Source organism: Chelon labrosus, assembly GCF_963514085.1.
Source record: "Chelon labrosus genome assembly, chromosome: 15".
Lineage (NCBI taxonomy): Eukaryota > Metazoa > Chordata > Actinopteri > Mugiliformes > Mugilidae > Chelon > Chelon labrosus.
The window spans coordinates 28361559-28382445 of record NC_140348.1 but is presented as its reverse complement, the minus strand read 5'-3'; the positions used below and the strand labels follow the sequence as shown (position 1 = coordinate 28382445).

Below are 20887 nucleotides of genomic sequence, written 5' to 3'. Positions count from 1 at the left end.
TGTCTTGCCTTCTTCAGCTCATAATTATAGGTGTGGAGACTGTTTTTGTAAATCTCAAAATGAACCTGGAGTTTGGTTTTTCGCCACCTGCGTTCTGCCTGTCTGCAGACTCTTTTCTGGTCTTTGACCAGTGCTGTGTTCCTCCAAGAGGCCTTTTTCCTTCCTGTCAAAATTTTGGTCCTAATAGGGGCAATGGAGTCAATAATAGTTGTAACTTTGGAACTGAAACTATTGACAAGATCATCAATCGAAGCTGAGGGCAGTGTTGGTGATGGTGTAAAAGACTGAGCGAAGACTGCACAGGTGTTATCATTAATATAACGTTTTTTGATTAATATTGTGTTAATCAAAAAACTGAATCATTCATGTGTCTGAATCATTCATGAGGGACTGGACTTGATTTGTTGGAGCTCTGTGAAGAGTTGAAGTGCAGCTCTGTTGATGGTCTTAAATGGAGACCATGTGGATGAAGCTCTCCTCTCCACCTCCCAGTAACATGGTCCAGTCAGAGTCTGCTTCAACCTCTGGATCATCGGGACACAGCTCATCCTCTCACAGCAAACACCGTCCTGTTTACTACCATGTCATCCACCTGTAGAGAGGAGAGAGGAGGTGAAGGAGTGTTTCCAGAGTCTCCCTTCATCATCACATCCAGTAGAAAAAACAGCGGGGGGGGATACTTAACCCAATTAAAAGGTCCAAGATACTAGGTAAAATGAGAAAGGAAGGGGTTGGTGTTGTCAGAGAAAGAACATGTAAAAACTTCAAAGACATTAGTTCAACCAAGTATTTTCTTCATCTTCAAGGTTCAAGGTTCAAGGTTCTTTATTAGGCCATTTGTGCATAAACCAACAGTCCAGGCACATTGGAATTCTTGTGCAGGGCTCTCACAGAGTCAACAGTTTAGTTAAAAAAAGAAGTATAAATATAGAAATCACTATACAACAAAAAATATAAATACAAAATATAGAAGCAATATACAACTGTAATATTACAATAAACAAGTATGAAGGTGAGAGGGCAATGTTGGTGACAGGCTAATAAATAACAGTAGATAGATAAACTGGTTAGACTGGTTCTAGGAATGTGAGGTGGGGGTGGGGGGGGGGGCGGGGGGGAGAGAGAGAGAGAGAGAGAGAGAGAGAGAGAGAGAGAGAGAGAGAGAGAGAGTATTGGGAATATTGCACTGATGGACTATTGCACATTTATCAGGTAACTACAGAACAGATTGCACAAGAGATAATAATATACAAGTCAGCTATTGCACATGTAATTAAAGTGAGGTAGTGTTTGGTTATTTTTCCACAAGTTCAGTAGTTATTGTTTTGCCATCAGTCTGACTGTGGCAGGGTAGAAGCTGTTGACGAAGTGAGTTCTATGTGTGATGATACTGTCTGCTCTGCTGTGTCTCAGGTTGTACGTTCAGTGTTTGTGTCTGAGCAGAGAGTGAGCTGGGTGGAGTGAGTCTCTGATGATTCCCTCTGCTGGTTTCCTGCAGCGCTGCACGTACATAGAGTCCATGGAAGGAAGTTCTGTCCCTATAATCTTCTCTGCTGTCTTATGACTCTTTGCAGAGCCTTCCTCTCTGCCTGTGTGGTGTTGCCGTACCAGACAGTGATGGCTGCGGTGGTGTTGAGAGTCCAGCTCAGGTCAGATGTAACCTGCAGTCCCAGGACTCTGTAGCTGTCTGCCCTCTCCACCTCAGTCCCTCTGATGAAAAGAGGCTGTAGAGGGGGAGGATTCTTCCTGAAGTCCAGAATTATTTCCTTGGTCTTGTCTGTGTTGAAGATGAGGTCGTTCTCCTCTCCGTAGACCAGGATGTTGTTGACCAGGGCCCTGTATCCTGACTCGTCTCCCCCCCTTGATGAGCCCCAGGATGGTGGTGTCATCAGCATATTTGATGATGATGGTGCCGTCCTGGGTGGAGACGCAGTTGTGTGTGTACAGGGTGAAGAGTTTGGGGCTGAGGCAGCAGCCCTGTGGTGATCCTGTGCTGACCCTGAGCTCAGCAGACACCTGTCCAACCCATCTTCACCACCTGTGGTCTTTCAGTCAGGAAATCCAAGATCCAGTTGCAGGTGGGAGTGGGGACTCCGAGGTCTGTCAGCTTCTCGATCAGTCTGCCTGGGAGGATGGTGTTGAATGCAGAACTGTAGTCCAGGAGGAGCATCCTGGCATACGTTCCGCTGCTCTCCAGGGTTTGAAGGCTGTGGTTTGGGGCGGTATGCAAACTGGAGGGGTCGACCGTGTCTGGGACCGTGTCGTTGATGTGGGTGAGGATAATTTTTTTGAGGCACTTCATGGCGACTGGTGTGAGTGCCACTGGCCTGAAGTCGTTTAGGGTGGGTGTGTCTGGTCTTTTGGGGACTGGTATGATGGTGGAGGTTTTAAAGATATGGGGGACTACAGCCTGGGATAATGACATGTTGAAGATGTCAACATACACACCGGGTAGCTGTTCCCCACAGGCCTTCAGTACTCTGGGAGGCACTCCATCGGGTCCCACCGCCTTGTGGGGGTTCACCTTCTCCAGAGCCTTCAGGACCTGTGCATGTGTAACCTGGAAGGCAGTGTCCGTGGGGTCACAGGGGGCTTTTGAGGGTGAGTCTGTGTTCAGCCTGTCGAACATGGCATAGAAGGTGTTCAGGCTGTCTGGAAGGGTGGCGTCCCGGGGGTCTGTGGTTGTTGTGGTCCTCCTGTAGTTTGTGACAGACTGGATTCCCTGCCACATACTGCGTGTGTTGTGGTTGAGGTAGTAGCCTTCAAGTTTTTGGGAGTGAGCCCTCTTTGCCGCTCTGATGGACACAACACTCACAATGATGCACTGCAGTTCTCTGGGCAAATAAAATGGTCTTAGCCTCAAAGTCAGGTATTCCACATTCTCAGAGCATGATTTTGAGATGATCTTACAGTCGGTACACCAGGATTGTTTGACGAGGGCGCCGTTCCTCCTCCTCGAGTCTTGCCGCTATCCACTGCGCATCGGTCCTCTCTGAAGACCGTGTAGCCGTCTGGTGTTATCGCCTCATCGGGTGTCCTCTCCCCCAGCCATGTTTCACAGAAACACAGAATGGAGCAATCCTGTATGTCCTTCTGCGTGGAAATCCGGGCATTTAGTTCGTCCGTTAGCAAACAGTATGATCGGGAGGGTTACCCTTCCGTATTTTGATTTGGGTGGAGACCTAAATATCAGACTAAACCCAAACTTGACTGTTCAGCCAGTGGAATACAGAAACCAGTGATTAGTAAGAAGTTTACAAGTTTAATGACAGAACTGGGAATAATTGATGTTTAGAGAGAATTCAATCCTAAGAGAAAAGACTAGACATTGTTCTCAGCACCACATCAAATATACTCCAGGATAGATTAGTTTTTCATGTTCAGTAAGGACGCTCATAGGATTGAAAAGTGTGAAACTGGACTGAGAGACATATCAGACCATAGTCCAGTAGGGATGTGCGATATTTAATCGTTTACGATATATCGTCAAAAACATTCCCCAAGGTAAGAATATGTCATCCCGCGATAAAAACGATAAATTCCCATTGATGACGTATATATGTGCGCGACACACTCGCAGCCCAACACGTACGGAATATTGACAAATTGACAATGGCGGAAGGCGGAGCAGATACGCCGGGCAGCGAGGAGCTCGTTCCTAAACGAGGCTCCGCCTCCATTATCTGGTTTAGTTTTAACCCTTTAACGCCTGAATTGATTTTTCAATTATATAAAGAAATGAAATATTTGTATTTTTGCTTACCACGGTGTGCACAAACCGACATTGGAGTAATGCGTTATTTCGGCTGCAGTCTGAACGGAAACAGTGCGTCGCGAATTCACGACACTAGGCATGAAGGGGTTAAAAAGTCTGATGTGGAGCAGCAAATTACAACATGCAAGGTTTGCTAACAAATAGTGCATAAAAAGGACAGTAACACCAATAATTTGTTCCACCACCTCAAACACAAGCACAAACCAGAATATGAAGAAAGCCAGAAAATGCGCAAGGATGCAGAAGCAGCGTCGACTTCATCCAAAGAGTCCGGTAAAAAAACAACTCAGATAAAACTTGTCGATGCATTATAGTCAAAAAGATTAGGCTGAATTGGTATTTATTTATCGTCATTTTTATCGTTACCGTGGTAAATACCAGAAATTATTGGGATAAAATTTTTAGTCCATATCGCCCATCCCTATAGTCCAGTATATATGACTTTGGCTATGTCAAAAGAAACAAAATCAACACTTTGGAGGCTACATCTAAATGTACTAAAAGGACAAATGAAGGAAGAGTATATTAAAGAAATTCAGATGTATGTAATGGAGAGTGATAATGGTGAGATGTCTCCCTCTGTGCTGTGGGACACATGTAAAGCTGTGATTAGAGGAAAACTAATTGTTAAATCAACGTACTGGAAAAGTCTAAAACAGGAGAAACTCAATAAATTACAATCAGAGCTTAAAAAACTGGAAAAAGAACATAAAAATAATGTGGATGAGAGAGTAAACCAAGACATCAAAAGGATTAAAACAGAGATAAAAGACATTTTAGCACAAGAGATTTAAAAAAAGCTGATGTACATGAAACAGAGATACTACCATGCAGGAAGTAAATCTACAACATTGCTGGCCTACAGATTAAATTAATAACATCTACAAAATGAGGGACTCTGCTACAAAGCTGCCAAAATATAAGACTTAAAAGATGCATAAGTGTTTGGAAACATATTATAAGAACCTATATTCTCAACCAAAACTAAATAATAAGGATGGAATGTTCCAATACAAGCAATAATAAACGATAAAAATGGAGGGTACATCTTCAAGAGGAGTTGAATCCATGGCTGGGGTTACCCTTGAACATATGGTTTGAGATTATATCAAAGAATAATCTACCTGAGCAGAGCAAGGTTCTACCATGGATTGCACATGATTCAGACTTCACACCAAACACAGTAGATAGTAGATTCACTAGATGGGAAGTGGGACCAATAAGATTTTGTGATCTTTTTAAAAAGAAGGTTATCAGAAGTTTTCAGGATCTAAAAAATCAATATGGATTAAACAACCAAGATTTCTACAGATGCCTACAGATGCTGCATTATATGGAGCAAACTATAAAAAAGTTGAATTCAGATGCGTTAGAGTCTATTCTTATTAACTTATTCATCTCAGCATATGAATCAGACCAGGGCAAGAAATGAATCACAAAATGATAAAGGGCAACAATACAACATGTATAAAAGAAAAGTGGTGAAAAGAGGCTGGGAGGGTGTTATCAGAGGAGGAATGGGAGAAAGTGAATGAAGCTCCCTCTAGATCACAGGTGTCAAACTGATCCGTGAAAGGGCCGCTGTGGCTGCAGGTTTTCATTCCAACCATGCAGCAGCACACCTGACTTGGCTCAATCAATCAACTGAACTGCCTTCACGCAGTCATTTCAGGTGTCCTCTTGCTTGATTGGAACAAAAACTTGCCAGCCACACCCACTGCATGGGCGCTGCATGGTTGGAATGAAAACCTGCAGCCACAGCGGCCCTTTCACGGATCAGTTTGACACCCCTGCTCTAGATACTTTATGACACCTGCACAACAGACATCTACAGATACAAGACGTTGGAGACTTTGGGGAGAAAATAAGGCCAACCATTTTCATGTCTTTAGGAGATGCCCTTATATTATACCTTATTGGCAGGAGGTAAAGAAGAGTATGGAAAAAAGTCTGAATGTGCAACTTTCATTTACATTTGAAGTTTTCTATTTGGGAAAAGAGAACCAGGAGATCACAAGGTCAGGAGAAAAATACATATTTGGAATAATGTTGGTGGCAGCTAAAAAAGCCATCACCAGGAAATGGCTAAAAACAGAAGGACCAAAAATGGAGGATTGGGTAGAGGTAATACTAAATATTTCTAGAATGGAGAAGCTGACTTTCTGGGCTCGACTAAAAACAGATATTTTGAACAATTACTGGGAAAACTGGGTTGTTTTTGTATCTCCATTGAGAGCAGACTTTGTGCAGTAAAGGCTCTGTGTATGGTAGATTACTGATCCCCTTGGTTCATGCTACTAACTTGTTCATTGTTCATATGTTTATTTGATATGTTTATCCTCCAAAAGAGAAAAGAGACTCTGCAAAAGGACAGGAGTGAAAAAGAGTTTCTTTTTACCTCACACTTACTCTACCGTAACTTTACTAGAGAATTTATGTCTAACTATGTCTCTGCTCCCTGGTGGAGGAGGTTGGGAATGTTTTATACTGGTGTATAACTGTATATGTAAAATGTTGATGGAATATTAATATATGGAATCAATAAAAGAAGAGAAAGAGCAGAAGGGACTTCAGTCCTGTTCAGAGCAGCAGTGGAGCAGCTGTGGAGCTCAGCCAGCTTCCTTTCAGCTTCATGTTAACGTGTTGGAGTGAACACACACAGACCTGCAGAGACTTTTAGCATCAAGTCTGTTTCCTCTGCAGATTTGACTAATAAACTGCTGAGAGTCCTGAACGCTTCATTACTGCACCAACACTTTAGTGATGGATTTACTGCTGCTCCATCTAAACAAAGATCAGCTGACTAATAAACATGGAGGCTGTCATTGAAGAGATCTGATCAAACTAATGACACATGTGATGACTCTGCTCATGGTTACTAAATGTAATGCTGGTTCTGTGATGTGCAGGCTTCAGTCAGACTGATCTCAGAGCTGTGATCAGTTGTTCATCAGATTTGATGAATGACCACCACTGTCTCTATACATCTTGGAAGGCTGTCAGCTGGAATCCAGCTTTATTTTCCTGGACACATCAACACAACAACAACAGCCGTCTTCACATCAACTCAAACACATGATCACAACAAGCTTCTGGCTCATCTGATTGGCTGACTGTTGTCTCTCTCTCTGTCTTTCTGTCCAATCCTGAAGCCTGTCTCTATTCTCCTCTCACAGCTTCACTGAGAAGCTGCAGGTTTACAGGAAACACAAGATCTTTGATACTAATTGTGTTTAGGACAATACTGATGAAAACAGCATGGACTGACTGGAACCCTCTACTCACCTCAGAGTCTCCAGTTTATAGTCTGGACTCTTCTCAAGATCAAGAAGCTGCTTCACTCCTGAATCCTTCAGGTTGTTGTTAGTCAGGTCCAGATGTTTCAGATGGGAGGGGTTGGACTTCAGAGCTGAGACCAGAGAATCACAGCTGATCTCTGACAAACTGCAGTCACTCAATCTGAATAAAGAATAAAAGATGTAGATTAAATCCTGAATAATTCAATCAGATGTGTTCAGGTTTTAAATGTGCAGCTCAACGTTACTGTGTCCTAACAGCCTTTAAGCTTCATTGACTTTAACAACTAACAGTGGACATTTTCTACAGTTTGTTACAAACACTCGTCTTGAACTAAAGGACATTTACAGATTTATGGAGGAAAGTACGGATGAACATGAATTAGATTCAGTTGATGATTAAACATATCAGATCTACAACAGTAACAGACAGTGAACTGACCTCAGAGTCTCCAGTCTACAGTCTGGACTCTCCAGAAAACCACACAGCTGCTTCACTCCTGAATCCTTCAGGTTGTTGTTATTCAGGTTCAGATATTTCAGATGGGAGGGGTTGGACTTCAGAGCTGGTCCCAGAAAATCACAGCTGATCTCTGACAAACTGCATCTCCACAATCTGAATAAAGAATAAAAGATGTAGATTCATGTCCTCATAGGAACAAATCCCATAATACTCTATTTTTACACTGTGCAACCTAAATAGTTACGTTGTTAACATTAAGGGACAAAAGTGTCCTCTTCTAAAATGCCATAAAAATAGCATATGTTAATATTCGTTTCTGCTTTTTTTACATCAATGTTTTAATCAACTTCAGTCCTAATCATAAATACCAAATGTTTGATTCATTTCATAAGTTTAACCCTTTATATGCCAGTGTTTGTGGTGGCATCACAATGCCAATTAGGAGTGCAGTGTCCAACAACTTAGAATGCTCTAGAAATAAAACAGAAATACAACACAAGATGAGGTTTATTTTCAACCAACAAATATTTAACACATTTGGAACAGAAACGTCCATCAATGGCATGAGGGATGTTGTGGAGGATGAGGATCACATGCAGCGCAGACAGCGGCGCCCCCGAGCACCAAGCTCCACAGCCAGGGTGGCAGAAGCACCAGGGCCACAGCAAAGGGAGGACAGTGCCAGTGGGTACCCAGGTCCCTTCAAAAGGGATCATCTATGTCCTGATCATTACATCAACTACACCATTCAGAGTTTTCACAGTTTGGATTTCTTTTCTAAATTAGTCCCTTAGCTGTAGGTATCAAAAAAGGTCCCTGTTTTCTAATCCATATTTCATTGTTAACTCCTGGAACTTCATTCCATTCCCATTCTTTGTTCATGTACACATGGCTGTGAGCCCTTTCCCACCCCAGTCCCTGAAGTTGTGGTCACCTAAGCTTGGTTTAAATCTGTCATCATATGCAAACCAACTCTCTAATTTGTGTTGTTTGACCAAATCAAAGCAGATATTCAATGTGTGTAAAGTTATTGGGTGGATGGTGTCTTGTAGTGACTTCATTCATTTAGCATTGCCAATCAAGGACTGGGTTGGAATACCTGCCACCGCCCTCTCAGTGTCTTTCCACTCTGCAGTATAGCCTTGGTCACACCACTTGACCACTGGTCTGAGTTGTGCTGCACGATAATAGTCTTTCAAGTTGGGAAGTGCCATACCTCCTTTATCTTGACGTGGTTCTTTGCCATTCCATAGAAATCTGGAGATCATTTACATCTAATGGTAGGGTGGACCATCTTTCTATGTCTCTACTAATCTGAAGATGAATCTGGTCATAATTTGGTTTCTAAAGGTGGGCCAGATGTTTAGCTAGAGTCACACCCAGATATTGAATAGTTTTTGATGCCATTTTAATTGGTAAGTTCTCTTGATTTGTGGGGATGGGGTAGAATTAAAAGTCAACATCTGTCTTTTATTTCCATTTATTTTGTATCCTGAGTGTTGGCCCAATTTATTTATGAGATGCATCAGCTGAGTAAAAGTTGTATCAGGGCTATCCAGGTATATCAGAATATCATCTGCTAATAGACTTATTCTATGTTCCTGTCCATTAATATTAATCCCTTTTATTTCCTCACTCTGTCTGATCACTAATGGCTCAACATATATAGCAAAGAGGAGCGGGGATAAGCAGCATCCCTGTGGCGTACCTCTTCCTAGCTGGATTATTCTTCTGGAGTCGCTCTTCCATCCCAGTCCTGGCTTCACCTCTCCCCAGTACCTCCGCCATGATTCCCTCAGACTCAGCTCTTTCACAGCTTCCTGTGTGCTCTCATATGTCCGCGGGCCAGTTTCCCAGTGGATCCTGATTTTGGTCAGTGGCGTCTGGAAGCGTATTCCTTTCTCCTTCAGGGCTTTAATACCGTTACCATATTCTTTTCCTTTCCAGATAACCTCAGTGGCGTAGTCATGGTCAAAAAAGAGTGTACGATTTTGGTGGTGGATTTTTTTCTTCCAGGCTTCCCTTAGCACCGTCTCTTTCACCGTGTATTGAAGGAAGTTCACCACCATAGATCTCGGGGGTTTATCGATTCAATTCAATTTTATTTATATAGCGTCAATAACAATACAAATCATCTCACGACGCTTTACAAAACCCCCAGAGCAGCCTGAAGGCGACGGTGGCAGGAAAAACTCCCTTTTAACAGGAAGAAACCTTGAAGAGAACCAGCTCATATGGAGGACCCATCTGACTAAGGCCAGCCGGGTACAGACACAAGAAAGAGAGAAGAGAACAGAGAGAGGAGGAGGAGCAAGATAAACATAAATCTGTCATAGATACACATATCTGACTAAAGTGTACATGTGGAATCTGATGATACAAACTGATGATGTTACATGACAGTTTGATAATGTAAGAGGAATCATAGGCAGGTTGGAGAATTGTTCATATCAGCGTCTGGTTTCAGCAGTAAAGCTCGGTGTGTATTTGTAGATCCATGTTTGTCGGTAGAGACGGCTCCTTTTTCAGAAGTTGTTCAATGAATTGTGTTCCAGAGCTGCCCTCTGCTCCCTCTTCAGACCAAAGATGTGGATGTTATTCCGTTAAGTTGTTGGACACTGCACTGCAATTGGCATTGTGATGCCACCACAAACACTGGCATATAAAGGGTTAAACTTATGAAATTGATCAAACATTTGGTATTTATGATTAGGACTGAAGTCGATTAAAACATTTATGTAAAAAAAGCAGAAATAAATATTAACATATGCTATTTTTACGACATTTTTGTAGAGGACACTTTTGTCCCTTAATGGTAACAACGCAGCTATTTAAAATCAGGTATGAGGATTAAATCCTGAATAATTCAATCAGATGTGTTCAGGTTTTAAATGTGCAGCTCAACATTACTGTGTCCTAACAGCCTTTAAGCTTCATTGACTTTAACAACTAACAGTGGACATTTTCTACAGTTTCTGATACAAACACTCGTCTTGAACTAAAGGACATTTACAGATTTATGGAGGAAAGTTCTGGATGAACATTAATTAGATTCAGTTGGTGATTAAACATATCAGATCTACAACAGTAACAGACAGTGAACTGACCTTAGTTTTTCCATTCTACAGTCTGGACTCTCCAGAGAACCACACAGCTGCTTCACTCCTGAATCCTTCAGGTTGTTTCCACTCAGGTTCAGATGTTTCAGATGGGAGGGGTTGGACTTCAGAGCTGGTCCCAGAGAATCACAGGTGATCTCTGACAAACTGCAGCTCTCCAATCTGAATAAAGAATAAAAGATGTAGATTAAATCTGCTCATACATGTTTAACTGACTTTGTCCTTGTGTTATTGTGGATCTTCATCATGTCAGCCTTCTACAGACATCATCCAAACGTCAGCACAACATTCAGACAACTATTCATGTCAACACAGATCAATAAGATGCTGCTGACCTCATTACAGGATCAATATCTCCTCCTCACACATGTTGGACTACAAACTGTTGATTAGTTCTTTGATTCCAGGACCTTCTTCTTCCTGGATGTGGTGTCTCAGGAGGTTTGTGTCATTCAAATGTTAAAGGAGAAGTTGACATGTTCAAGTGTGTCTTCCAACAACAGTCACATGTCAAGGACATTACAGAGTTCTTCAGATTCCTGCTGTCCACACTGACTGTGAAGTGGTCTCTTCCTAACACAACTCCACTGTTCAGCTGACACCAATATGAATCTTTAGCAGTCTGACTGACACTAATCAAAGTTCCTCTTTGAGTTCCTGTCCCTCCACTGCAGCTCAGCAGGAAACACTGTGGAAACACAAAGATACTGACTGGATGTGCTGAAGAACAAGATGAGTTGAAGATCAACTTTACAATCATTCATCCACACAACAATGGATGTTGTCCTCCATCTTGTCTCATTGGAGTCAGACTATAAGGGGATTTCTCCACAGACAGTATGGACAGAAAGAATGATTAGTGACACCAAGAACTCTGTTAATGTACATGTGAACACTGGACTTGATCTGGTTTGTGATCAGACCCACCACTGATGACTGAGGAGATACCTGCTGATGTTCAGGAACATGATGCTCCTTCATTTAAACTCTTTGAGCTCCTTTTCTATCTGACAGTCCTGACAGGAGAACTCATCTAAACTGGATCTCCATTCTTCAGAAGCCTGATAAGAAAATAAATGAAAACTTACATCAGAGTCTCCAGTTTACAGTTTGGACTCTCCAGTCCAGCAGACAGCAGCTTCACTCCTGAATCCTTCAGGTTGTTCTTACTCAGGTCCAGATGTTTCAGATGGGAGGGGTTGGACTTCAGAGCTGAGGCCACGACTTCACAGTGACTCTCTGAGAGTCCACAGTCAACAAGTCTGCCATGAGACAAATAAATAAAATCTGTCATAATGGAAGAAGACATTTCTATGAACATGATGGGTTTGATGAGTGGACAGTTGGACACATCCTGTTGGACATTTTGTCTCCACATCAGTGGTTCAGCTCATCTTCTCTGACTGTGTTTGACAGGAAACAATCATTCTCATCATCTCTCTCAGACCTTTGTTTAGTTGAATGTGCAGATGAATGGAGACAACACTGAGTTACATTGAGGCTTCCAGACTGTCCACAGTCTGTCAGTGGATCTGATCCCATCATGAATACATCTGGATGAGACAAACATCTGGACTGTCTTCACTGTTTAATGGACTCTGGATCTTTTTAGTTCAGCTCAGTGAACATGTGAATATTTAGCAATAGAAATAAAAGAGTCAAATGTAAGAATGAGTAGAAATAAATAGAAGAGCTGTGTTCAGATTGAACAGCTGGAGAACATCTGGGACTAAATACTGAATGTGATGTTTGCAGTGAACAAGTGGAACACTCTCCTCCTTGAACCGTCACCTTATCGTGGTGGAGGAGTCTGAGTTTCCTAATGACCCTAGGAGCTATGCTGTCCGGGGCAATTTGCCCCTGGTAGGGCCTCCCAAGGCAGACTGGTCTTAGGCAAAGGGCCAGACAAAGAACGGTTCAGAAGACCTTTCATGAAGAAAACAAACAAGAGACTGTGTACCCGGCCCGGAGGGTTACCGGGGCCCCACCCTGGAGGCAGACCTGGGGCTGGGGTTAATGGGCGAGCGCCTGGTGGCCGGGCTTTCGCCCATGGGGTCCGGCCGGGCCCAGCCCAAACGGGAGACATGGGCTCACCTCCCTGTAGGCCCACCACCCGCAGGAGGAGCATGAAGGGTCCAATGCATTGTGGATCGGGCAGCAGACCAAGGCGGGGGCCTTGGCGGTCTGATCCTCGGTTATGAAAGCTGGCTTTTGGAACATGGAACGTCACCTCTCTGGCGGGGAAGGAACCGGAGCTTGTGGAAGAGTTTGAGCGCTATCGACTAGATATAGTCGGCCTCACCTCGACACATAGCGTCGGGTCCGGAACCCAAGTCCTTGAGAGGGGTTGGACTCTCTTCTTTGCTGGAGTTGCTGCGGGTGAGAAGCGGAAGGCCGGGGAGGGCTTTTTGCTTGCCCCTGGACTATTGGCCTGTACGTTGGGGTTCTCCCGGGTGGACGAAAAGGTTGCTTCCATGCGTCTTTGGACTGGGGAAGGGGTTCTGACTGTTGTCTGCGCATATGCGCCGAACAGCAGTTCAGAGTACCTGCCCTTTTAGGAGGCCCTAGGACTGACGCTGGATGGCGCCCCGACTGAGGACTCCATTGTCCTGCTGGGAGACTTCAATGCTCCTGTGGGCAATGACAGCGTGACCTGGAGGGATGTGATTGGGAGGAACGGCCTGCCTGATCTGAACCCGAGCAGTGTTCAGTTATTGGACTTCTGTGCGAGTCGCAGTTTGTCCATAACTAAAACCATGTTCGAACATAAGGTTGTTCATCGGTGCTCTTGGCACCATGACAGCCTAGGTCGTAGGTCGATGATTGACTTCATAGTCGTATCATGTGATCTGCGACGGTATGTTCTGGACACTCGGGTAAAGAGAGGAGCAGAGCTGTCAACTGATCACCACATGGTGGTGAGTTGGATCAGATGGCAGGGGAAGACACCACGCAGACCTGGCAGGCCCAAACGAGTAGTGAGGGTCTGCTGGGAACGCTTGGTGGAAGAACCTGTCAAGATGGTCTTCAAACCCCCCCTCCGGGCAGAGCTTCAACCGCGTTCCGGGGGTGGTGGGGGACATTGAGTCCGAATGGGCCATGTTCCGCTCCGCCATTGTGGAGGCGGCTGTTGCAAGTTGCGGCTTAGCTTCATCGAACAACGACCTCCAGCTCTTGCTGGGGTGGTTCGCAGCCGAGTGTGAAGCGGCTGGGATGGAAATCAGCACCTCCAAGTCTGAGGCCATGGTCCTCAGTCGGAAAAGGGTGGATGGCCCACTCTGGGTCGGGGACGAGGTCCTGCCTCAAGTGGAGGAGTTCAAGTATCTCGGGATCTTGTTCACGAGTTAGGGTAAGAGGGAGTGGGAGATCGACAGGTGGATCAGCGTGGCATCTGCAGTGATGCGGATGCTTAACCGGTCGGTCGTGGTGAAGAGAGAGCTAAGCTGAAAGGTGAAGCTCTCAATTTACCAGTCGATCGACGTTCCAATCCTCACCTATGGTCATGAACTTTGGGTAATGACAAAAAGAACAAGATCGCGAATACAAGAGGCCGAAATGAGTTTCCTTCGTAGGGTGGCCGGGCTCAGCCTTAGAGAAAGGGTAAGGAGCTCGGACATACGGGAGGAGCTCAGAGTAGAGCCGCTGCTCCTCCACGTCGAGAGGAGTCAGTTGAGGTGGCTAGGGCATCTGGTAAGGATGCCTCCCGGACGCCTCCTGGGAGAGATGTTTCGGGCATGTCCCACCGGTAGGAGACCTCAGGGCCGACCCAGGACACGATGGAGGGATTATATCTCTCGTCTGGCCTGGGAATGCCTCGGGGTTCCTCCAGAGGAGCTGGCTGAAGTGGCAGGGGAGAGGGCTGTCTGGGTTTCCCTGCTGAAGCTGCTGCCCCTGCGACACCGACCCGGATAAGCGGGAGAAGATGAGACGAGTACGAAGTGGAACACTGTTTGAAGAAGAATGAGAATGTCTGGAGAACTAAGTTACTAATCTCCACTGATTGATTCTGTTAATGATCAGGACTCACTGAGCCTTTCTGCAGTTCCTCACAGCTGGGATCAGTCTCCGTCGTCCCTCCATTGATGTTCTGTACTTCTTCAGGTCCAACTCATCCAGAACCTCCTCTGACATCTGCAGCATGTAGGCCAGAGCTGAGCAGTGGATCTCAGAGAGTTCTGTCTCTATTCTGTTCTCTGACTTCAGGAACTCTTGGATCTCCTGATGAACTGAGAGGTCGTTCATCTCCATCAGACAGTGGAAGATGTTGATGCTTCTGTCAGGAGAGATTTTATCAGTGTTCATCTTCTTCAGGTTGTTGATGGCCCTCTGGATGATTTCTGGACTGTTCTCTGTCTGACCCAGCAGACCTCCTAAGAGTCTCCAGTAGGACACTGTCTGACCCAGCAGACCTCCTAAGAGTCTCTGGTTGGACTCCAGAGAGAGGCCATGAAGGAAGCGAACTAACAGGTCCAGGTGACCATTTTTACTCTCCAGGGATTTCTCAATGACTCTGTTCAGAAATTCATCCAGAGGTGAGTTATTGTAGTTTCTTCCCAGGAAGTCCTCCAGCACCTCTGTCTTCCTGTTGGTGTAACAGTGGATCATGTAGACTGCAGCCAGAAACTCCTGAACGCTCAGATGGACGAAGCAGAACACCTTGTCCTGGTACAGTCCTCTCTCCTCTTTAAAGATCTGTGTCAACACTCCTGAGTACACTGAGGCTGCTCTGATATCGATGCCACACTCTGTCAGGTCTGATTCATAGAAGATCAGGTTTCCTTTCAGCAGCTGATCAAAAGCCAGTTTTCCCAGAGACTCAATCATCTTCCTGGTCTCTGGACTCCAGTGTGGATCTGTCTCAGCTCCTCCATCATACTTGACCTTCTTCACTTTGGCCTGAACCACCAGGAAGTGGATGTACATCTCAGTCAGGGTCTTGGGCAGCTCTCCTCCCTCTCTGGTTTCCAACACATCCTGCAGAACTGTAGCAGTGATCCAGCAGAAGACTGGGATGTGACACATGATGTGGAGGCTTCGTGATGTCTTGATGTGGGAGATGATCCTGCTGGCCTGCTCCTCATCTCTGAATCTCTTCCTGAAGTACTTCTCCTTCTGGGGGTCAGTGAACCCTCTGACCTCTGTCACCATGTCAACACACTCAGGAGGGATCTGATTGGCTGCTGCAGGTCGTGTGGTTATCCAGAGGTGAGCAGAGGGAAGCAGTTTCCCTCTGATGAGGTTTGTCAGCAGCACATCCACTGAGGTGGACTCTGTAACGTCAGTCAGGATCTCAGTGTTGTGGAAGTCCAGAGGAAGTCGACACTCATCCAGACCGTCAAAGATGAACACAACCTGGATCTCTTCAAAGCTGCAGATTCCTGCTTCTTTGGTTTCAGTAAAGAAGTGATGAACAAGTTCCACCAAGCTGAACTTTCTCTCTTTCAACACATTCAGCTCTCTGAAAGTCAATGGAAATATGAAGAGGATGTCCTGGTTGGCTTTGTCTTCAGCCCAGTCCAGAGTGAACTTCTGTGTTAATACTGTTTTCCCAATGCCAGCCACTCCCTTTGTCATCACTTTTCTGATTGGTCCATGTCTTCCAGGTGAGGCTTTAAAGAGGTCTTCTTGTCTGATGCTTGTTTCTGGTCTGTGTGGTTTCCTGGATGCTGTTTCAATCTGTCTGACCTCATGTTCATCATTGACCTCTGCAGTCCCTCCCTCTGTGATGTAGAGCTCTGTGTAGATCTCATTCAGAAGGGTTGAGTTTCCTGCTTTAGCAATCCCCTCAAACACACACTGGAACTTCTCCTTCAGAGTAGATTTAACTTTACGTCCACAAAGTCCTGAATGAAGAAACAAGAAATAAGATGAATGAATAAACTCTCCAGTAAATATTCCAACAGGTCATTGCTCTAAAGAATGAGTGTGTGAATATATCTTGGTTCATCTCTGGAGACATTAGTAAATGTCCCATTTCTCCAGCAGCTTCAATGTTTAGAGAAATCCTCTTACTGCTCTGCAGACAGTCAGCCAGCTCCTCCTGCTTCATTTTCCTCAGGAAGTTCATTGTGATCTTCACAAATAAATCTCTGCTGCTCCTCCTCTGCTCTTCATCCTCACCCTCCAACACCTCCTCATCCTCCCTCTGACTCTCTGAGCATTCTGGGTAATCTGGACTCAGAACCTTCTGGATCTTCTTCAGCTCGTTCTTCACAAAAGTGACGATGCTGTCCTCCAGCAGCTGGAACAGAATACCATATGAATGACACAAGCAGACTGAAATCATGGAGACAAACATCAGATCCATGTTGGACACACTGACAATCCACTGGTCTACAAAGTGCAGCATGGAGATGATGGAAAGTAGTTGTTGTACATGTACAGACCAGAAAGATGGAGTCCAGGTGTGTTTGATGCTGCTGGGCAGACTGACCACTGAGAACCTCTGAGCTCTGCTGGTGGACTCTGTGGACCAATCATCAACAATTAGCTCTCATCCATTAGAAGATTGAAGACACTACTCTGCTTCAAATATCCACTTATTGATCACCTCTTCTAAGGGTCTGTTTTCCCAACTACTGGTATGTACACAAGAAAGAAATATTCATGTTTTTCTAAAGTTCAACAGCTTCCAGAGACACAACGCTGATTACTCTTCAACAGACAAGTTCATTTAGTTTATAGCTTCAAAACATTAAAACAATGGTCGCTTCCTCTGCATCTGTTTGCGCCCGTCTTTTAAGGTCACTCAGTTTATACAATATTAGCTTTAGCCCTTGTAGCATGTAAAAACATGGTTGTTACTGCCATGCATTTCAGTCTGAGTGAGAAATAGAGTGAAATCTAGAGCCACAGCTACCAGCCTGTAAAATAGTTGCAGACCTAGCTGTTACTGTCAATGTTCCAGGTTGAGTCAACATTTGGAGATAATTCCCTGACTGTTACTGCTGAGCATCTCAGTTAGTGTATGGTCCAGCCTACTACGCCTACTAGAGCCACTAGATGGTGCTATAGCTTGTCTTCTTACATGAGAAGCTAGTCCCCAGATAGTAGGCCACCATTGGTTTGGTTAACTAGTGTCCAAGCTACACTACAAGGTTGAAACCCAACACCAGAACCAACCACTGTTGTATTATACAACTGAATCTCAGCGTCACTTTCAGACACAACAATGGAGAATCCCTGTGTTGAGAAATGTATTTCTTCATTAGCTCAGAGCCTAAAGCCTGGCTACTCTGACTTTATCAGCAGCCTTTAAACAGGTTCATGGTTTTCACCCGGACATAGAAATGATCCTTCCCACATCTGTGACAACCTTCAGTCTGCTCTTTCTGAACCTGACACTGTTGACACCTTGCTAGCCAAAGAGGCTCATTTAAGAACACAAGTATAAGACTGAAGAAGAAACTCTGACATTCTGACTGTGAGATTCAAGTCTGGCTGCGTGTTATTTCAGATAAAATACACCTGGACAGTTATCTCTCTAGGTTTAAAGTCTGATCTTTTAGAGACATTAAAACACACCCTGTTGTATGACCGACTGACTGGTGGTTAGTAACAGAACATTCTGCAGAACCTGGTACCTGGTTCATCAGGTGGAAGGGCTCAACAACTTACCTCTGACTTTGTTTAAAGTCATGAATAAAGTCCTTCGACCGGTCACTCTTCAAGGACACACAGCTGGGTTCAGGTCCAGGTTCATTCCTGTGAACAGTGATGAGAGTCATGGACAGTTTAGACTCAGACATTTACTCCTCTGTGTTAATGTGATGCCAGTTTAACACGTTTCTGTCCTGTATGAATTAACATCCTGGTCACTTATGAACAAAGGTGGTACAGGAGTGATACAGGAGTGAAGTGAATGCTGTCAGATGAGTGTAGAGGCTGCAGGAGTTAAATATGCACCAGATCTACCAAACAGTGTCTTTAAAAGTTCTGATGGCTCACTTGTTGCTGCCAACACTGAACAAGGACAAAGAAAGCTCAGTGACAGCCATTAATGATGGAGAGTCATGTTTTCAAGCGGAAACTAAGGGGCCGTCCACACGGAAACGCAAAAACGCTGAAACGCATAAGTTTTTCATCGTTTTGGCCTTTCGTCCACACGTATCCTGTAAACGCATTGCTCTAAAATGCACTTTTCTGAAAACGGGTCCCAGGGTGGAGAAATTCGCAAATGCAGCTCTTGCGTTTTCATGTGGACGGCGAAAACGGGGAAAGCGATGACGTCATCGCCACACTCCCGAGCAGCCTTCCACATCCTGCGAGACGTCTCGTAACAACATCAACAACAATGGCGGACTACATGCTAGTTTTCATGCTGGAGAAGATATTGAGCCTATTAGGGTTACTAGGGCAAAATATCATGCTCCTGTGCCAACACGCTGAGCAAAAAAGGCGATTTGTAAACAGCGCTCAAGATTTGTGCGCATGCTCCGCCTCTTCCTCTCCGTTTTTGGTGAATTTCTGAAACTGAAACAGCGCCACCTATAGGCCTGGAATATGAAGTAGCGTTTTCGGTCGTGCTGAAACAGACCTGTGTGGACGCGGATATTTCTTGAAACGATGATCGAAAACGGAGAGGGAAAAGACCGTTTTCGTACGTGTGGACGAGGCCTAAGAAAGAACGTGACTAAAGAAGTCGACACTGTGTCTCCTGAAACCAGCAGCAGCTGCAGCATCACTAAGGAACTACTGGCTTTGACTGTCTGCTGATGGTGATTCATCTCTGAGTCACATGGACCTGAACAACCAAAGAACCAACAACACTAGTGTGCAGAGCTGGTCTCTCTACAACAGGACAGACATCTACTGATCAGCCACTCATCAGTCTGCAAGACGACAAGTAGAACCAAGAGACAGGACATTTACTGACACTTTACCTCTTTGGCCCAGAACCATGTCCTCCTTTAAACTCAATATAAAAGTCCTTCGACCGGTCACTCTTCAAGGACACACAGCTGGGTCCAGGACCAGGTCCAGGTCCAGGTCCAGGTCCCTCCAGTCTGTCCTCACTCTGGTTCATGCTGCTGAATTCACACTTTCTACTTTCACCTGCAGAGGAAACACTAATCATTCATGTGAACATCAACTGAAATCATTTCTGATGTAAAAAGATCAGCTGCTCCTCCACTGATTGTCTCTTATTCATCAGCTGCTGTACTTCTACTATCAGTCCACTAGATGGAGCCATGGAGGACACACATGATGCGGTCACTGACACTGAGTCTGACTGGAAGCTACTATTAGCTGGGAGGCTAAAAGTAATTACTTCTACAGACAATCACATCACACACCTCACAGACCTGATGGTCTCTGTTCAGACCTGATGGTCTCTGTTCAGACCTGGCATTAATATCCAATCATATAAAAGAGGACCCCCAGGACGCACTGACATCACTTTAGACTAGAGATCTGGTCTCAGTCCACATGTGGAGGTGGTATGGGGGTCCGATCAAACCTGATATGAACATGTTTCTCCAGATCTGATCTCAGTTTGTGTGTCTGTAAATAAGCAGCGCCATCATGTGGTCAGTAGAATATTGTACCAGCTGGTGTCTCTAATTCAGGGGACCTCAAACTTTTTGGGGCCAGGGACGTCTGACAGGAGGGAAGGTTTTCCAAGGACCTCCTTATAATCCTGACACTGACTAAAAAGTGTTTACTGCCTTGTATTCCTAGATGCCATAGGAGTTATTTAGATTTTAAACTTTTCAACCTAAATACTCCAGACCTGTCTAATAGAGATGAATGTGAACACATCAGATTTGAACCACTTTGAACCACAGCGTCATTTATTTAAATTATTTATAGACTTTACGTATTGACCCTTATCATATATTAACATATTGGTGTTAGCAATTAAGCGTCATCATAAATATTTGCTTTAGGCTTTATCACACTTGTAACACACATGCCAGTGAAGTCACTCACTCACATCAATAACTCACTAAATTAGTGAGGAGCCTGTTCCTCACAACACAGTTTCTGTATCTTCCACTTGTAAACGAGCCCTGGATTTATTCTTCATTGCAGTCAAAGTGGAAAATGATGATTCACAGAGGTAAGTGGTAGGAAAGGGGGGCAATATTTGCACCACCTCAGCAGCAAGTTTGGGATACTCATGGGACAAGGAGGGTCAAAAGTCTGCATGACTCATATGACAGTAAATCTGTTAAGGTACAAAAATATTTACATACTGCATCAAGTTTTAGCAGCTAACCAAAAAAGTGTT

The 20887-nt window shown here is 44.5% G+C and overlaps 1 protein-coding gene across 1 annotated transcript; it reads right to left on the bottom strand.

Moving 5' to 3' along the window:
* Window positions 1-488: 488 nt before the first annotated feature.
* On the bottom strand, window positions 489-19678 carry LOC311500070 (protein NLRC3-like; the record flags this gene model as incomplete). Its single annotated transcript, XM_084561243.1, has 8 exons — window positions 489-592; window positions 7061-7234; window positions 7514-7713; window positions 11750-11915; window positions 14681-16496; window positions 16666-16894; window positions 17040-17118; window positions 19536-19678. The coding sequence occupies 8 exons, from the start codon at window positions 19676-19678 to the stop codon at window positions 577-579; spliced, it is 2823 nt and encodes a 940-aa protein (XP_084417369.1). The 3' UTR covers window positions 489-576.
* Window positions 19679-20887: the final 1209 nt, after the last annotated feature.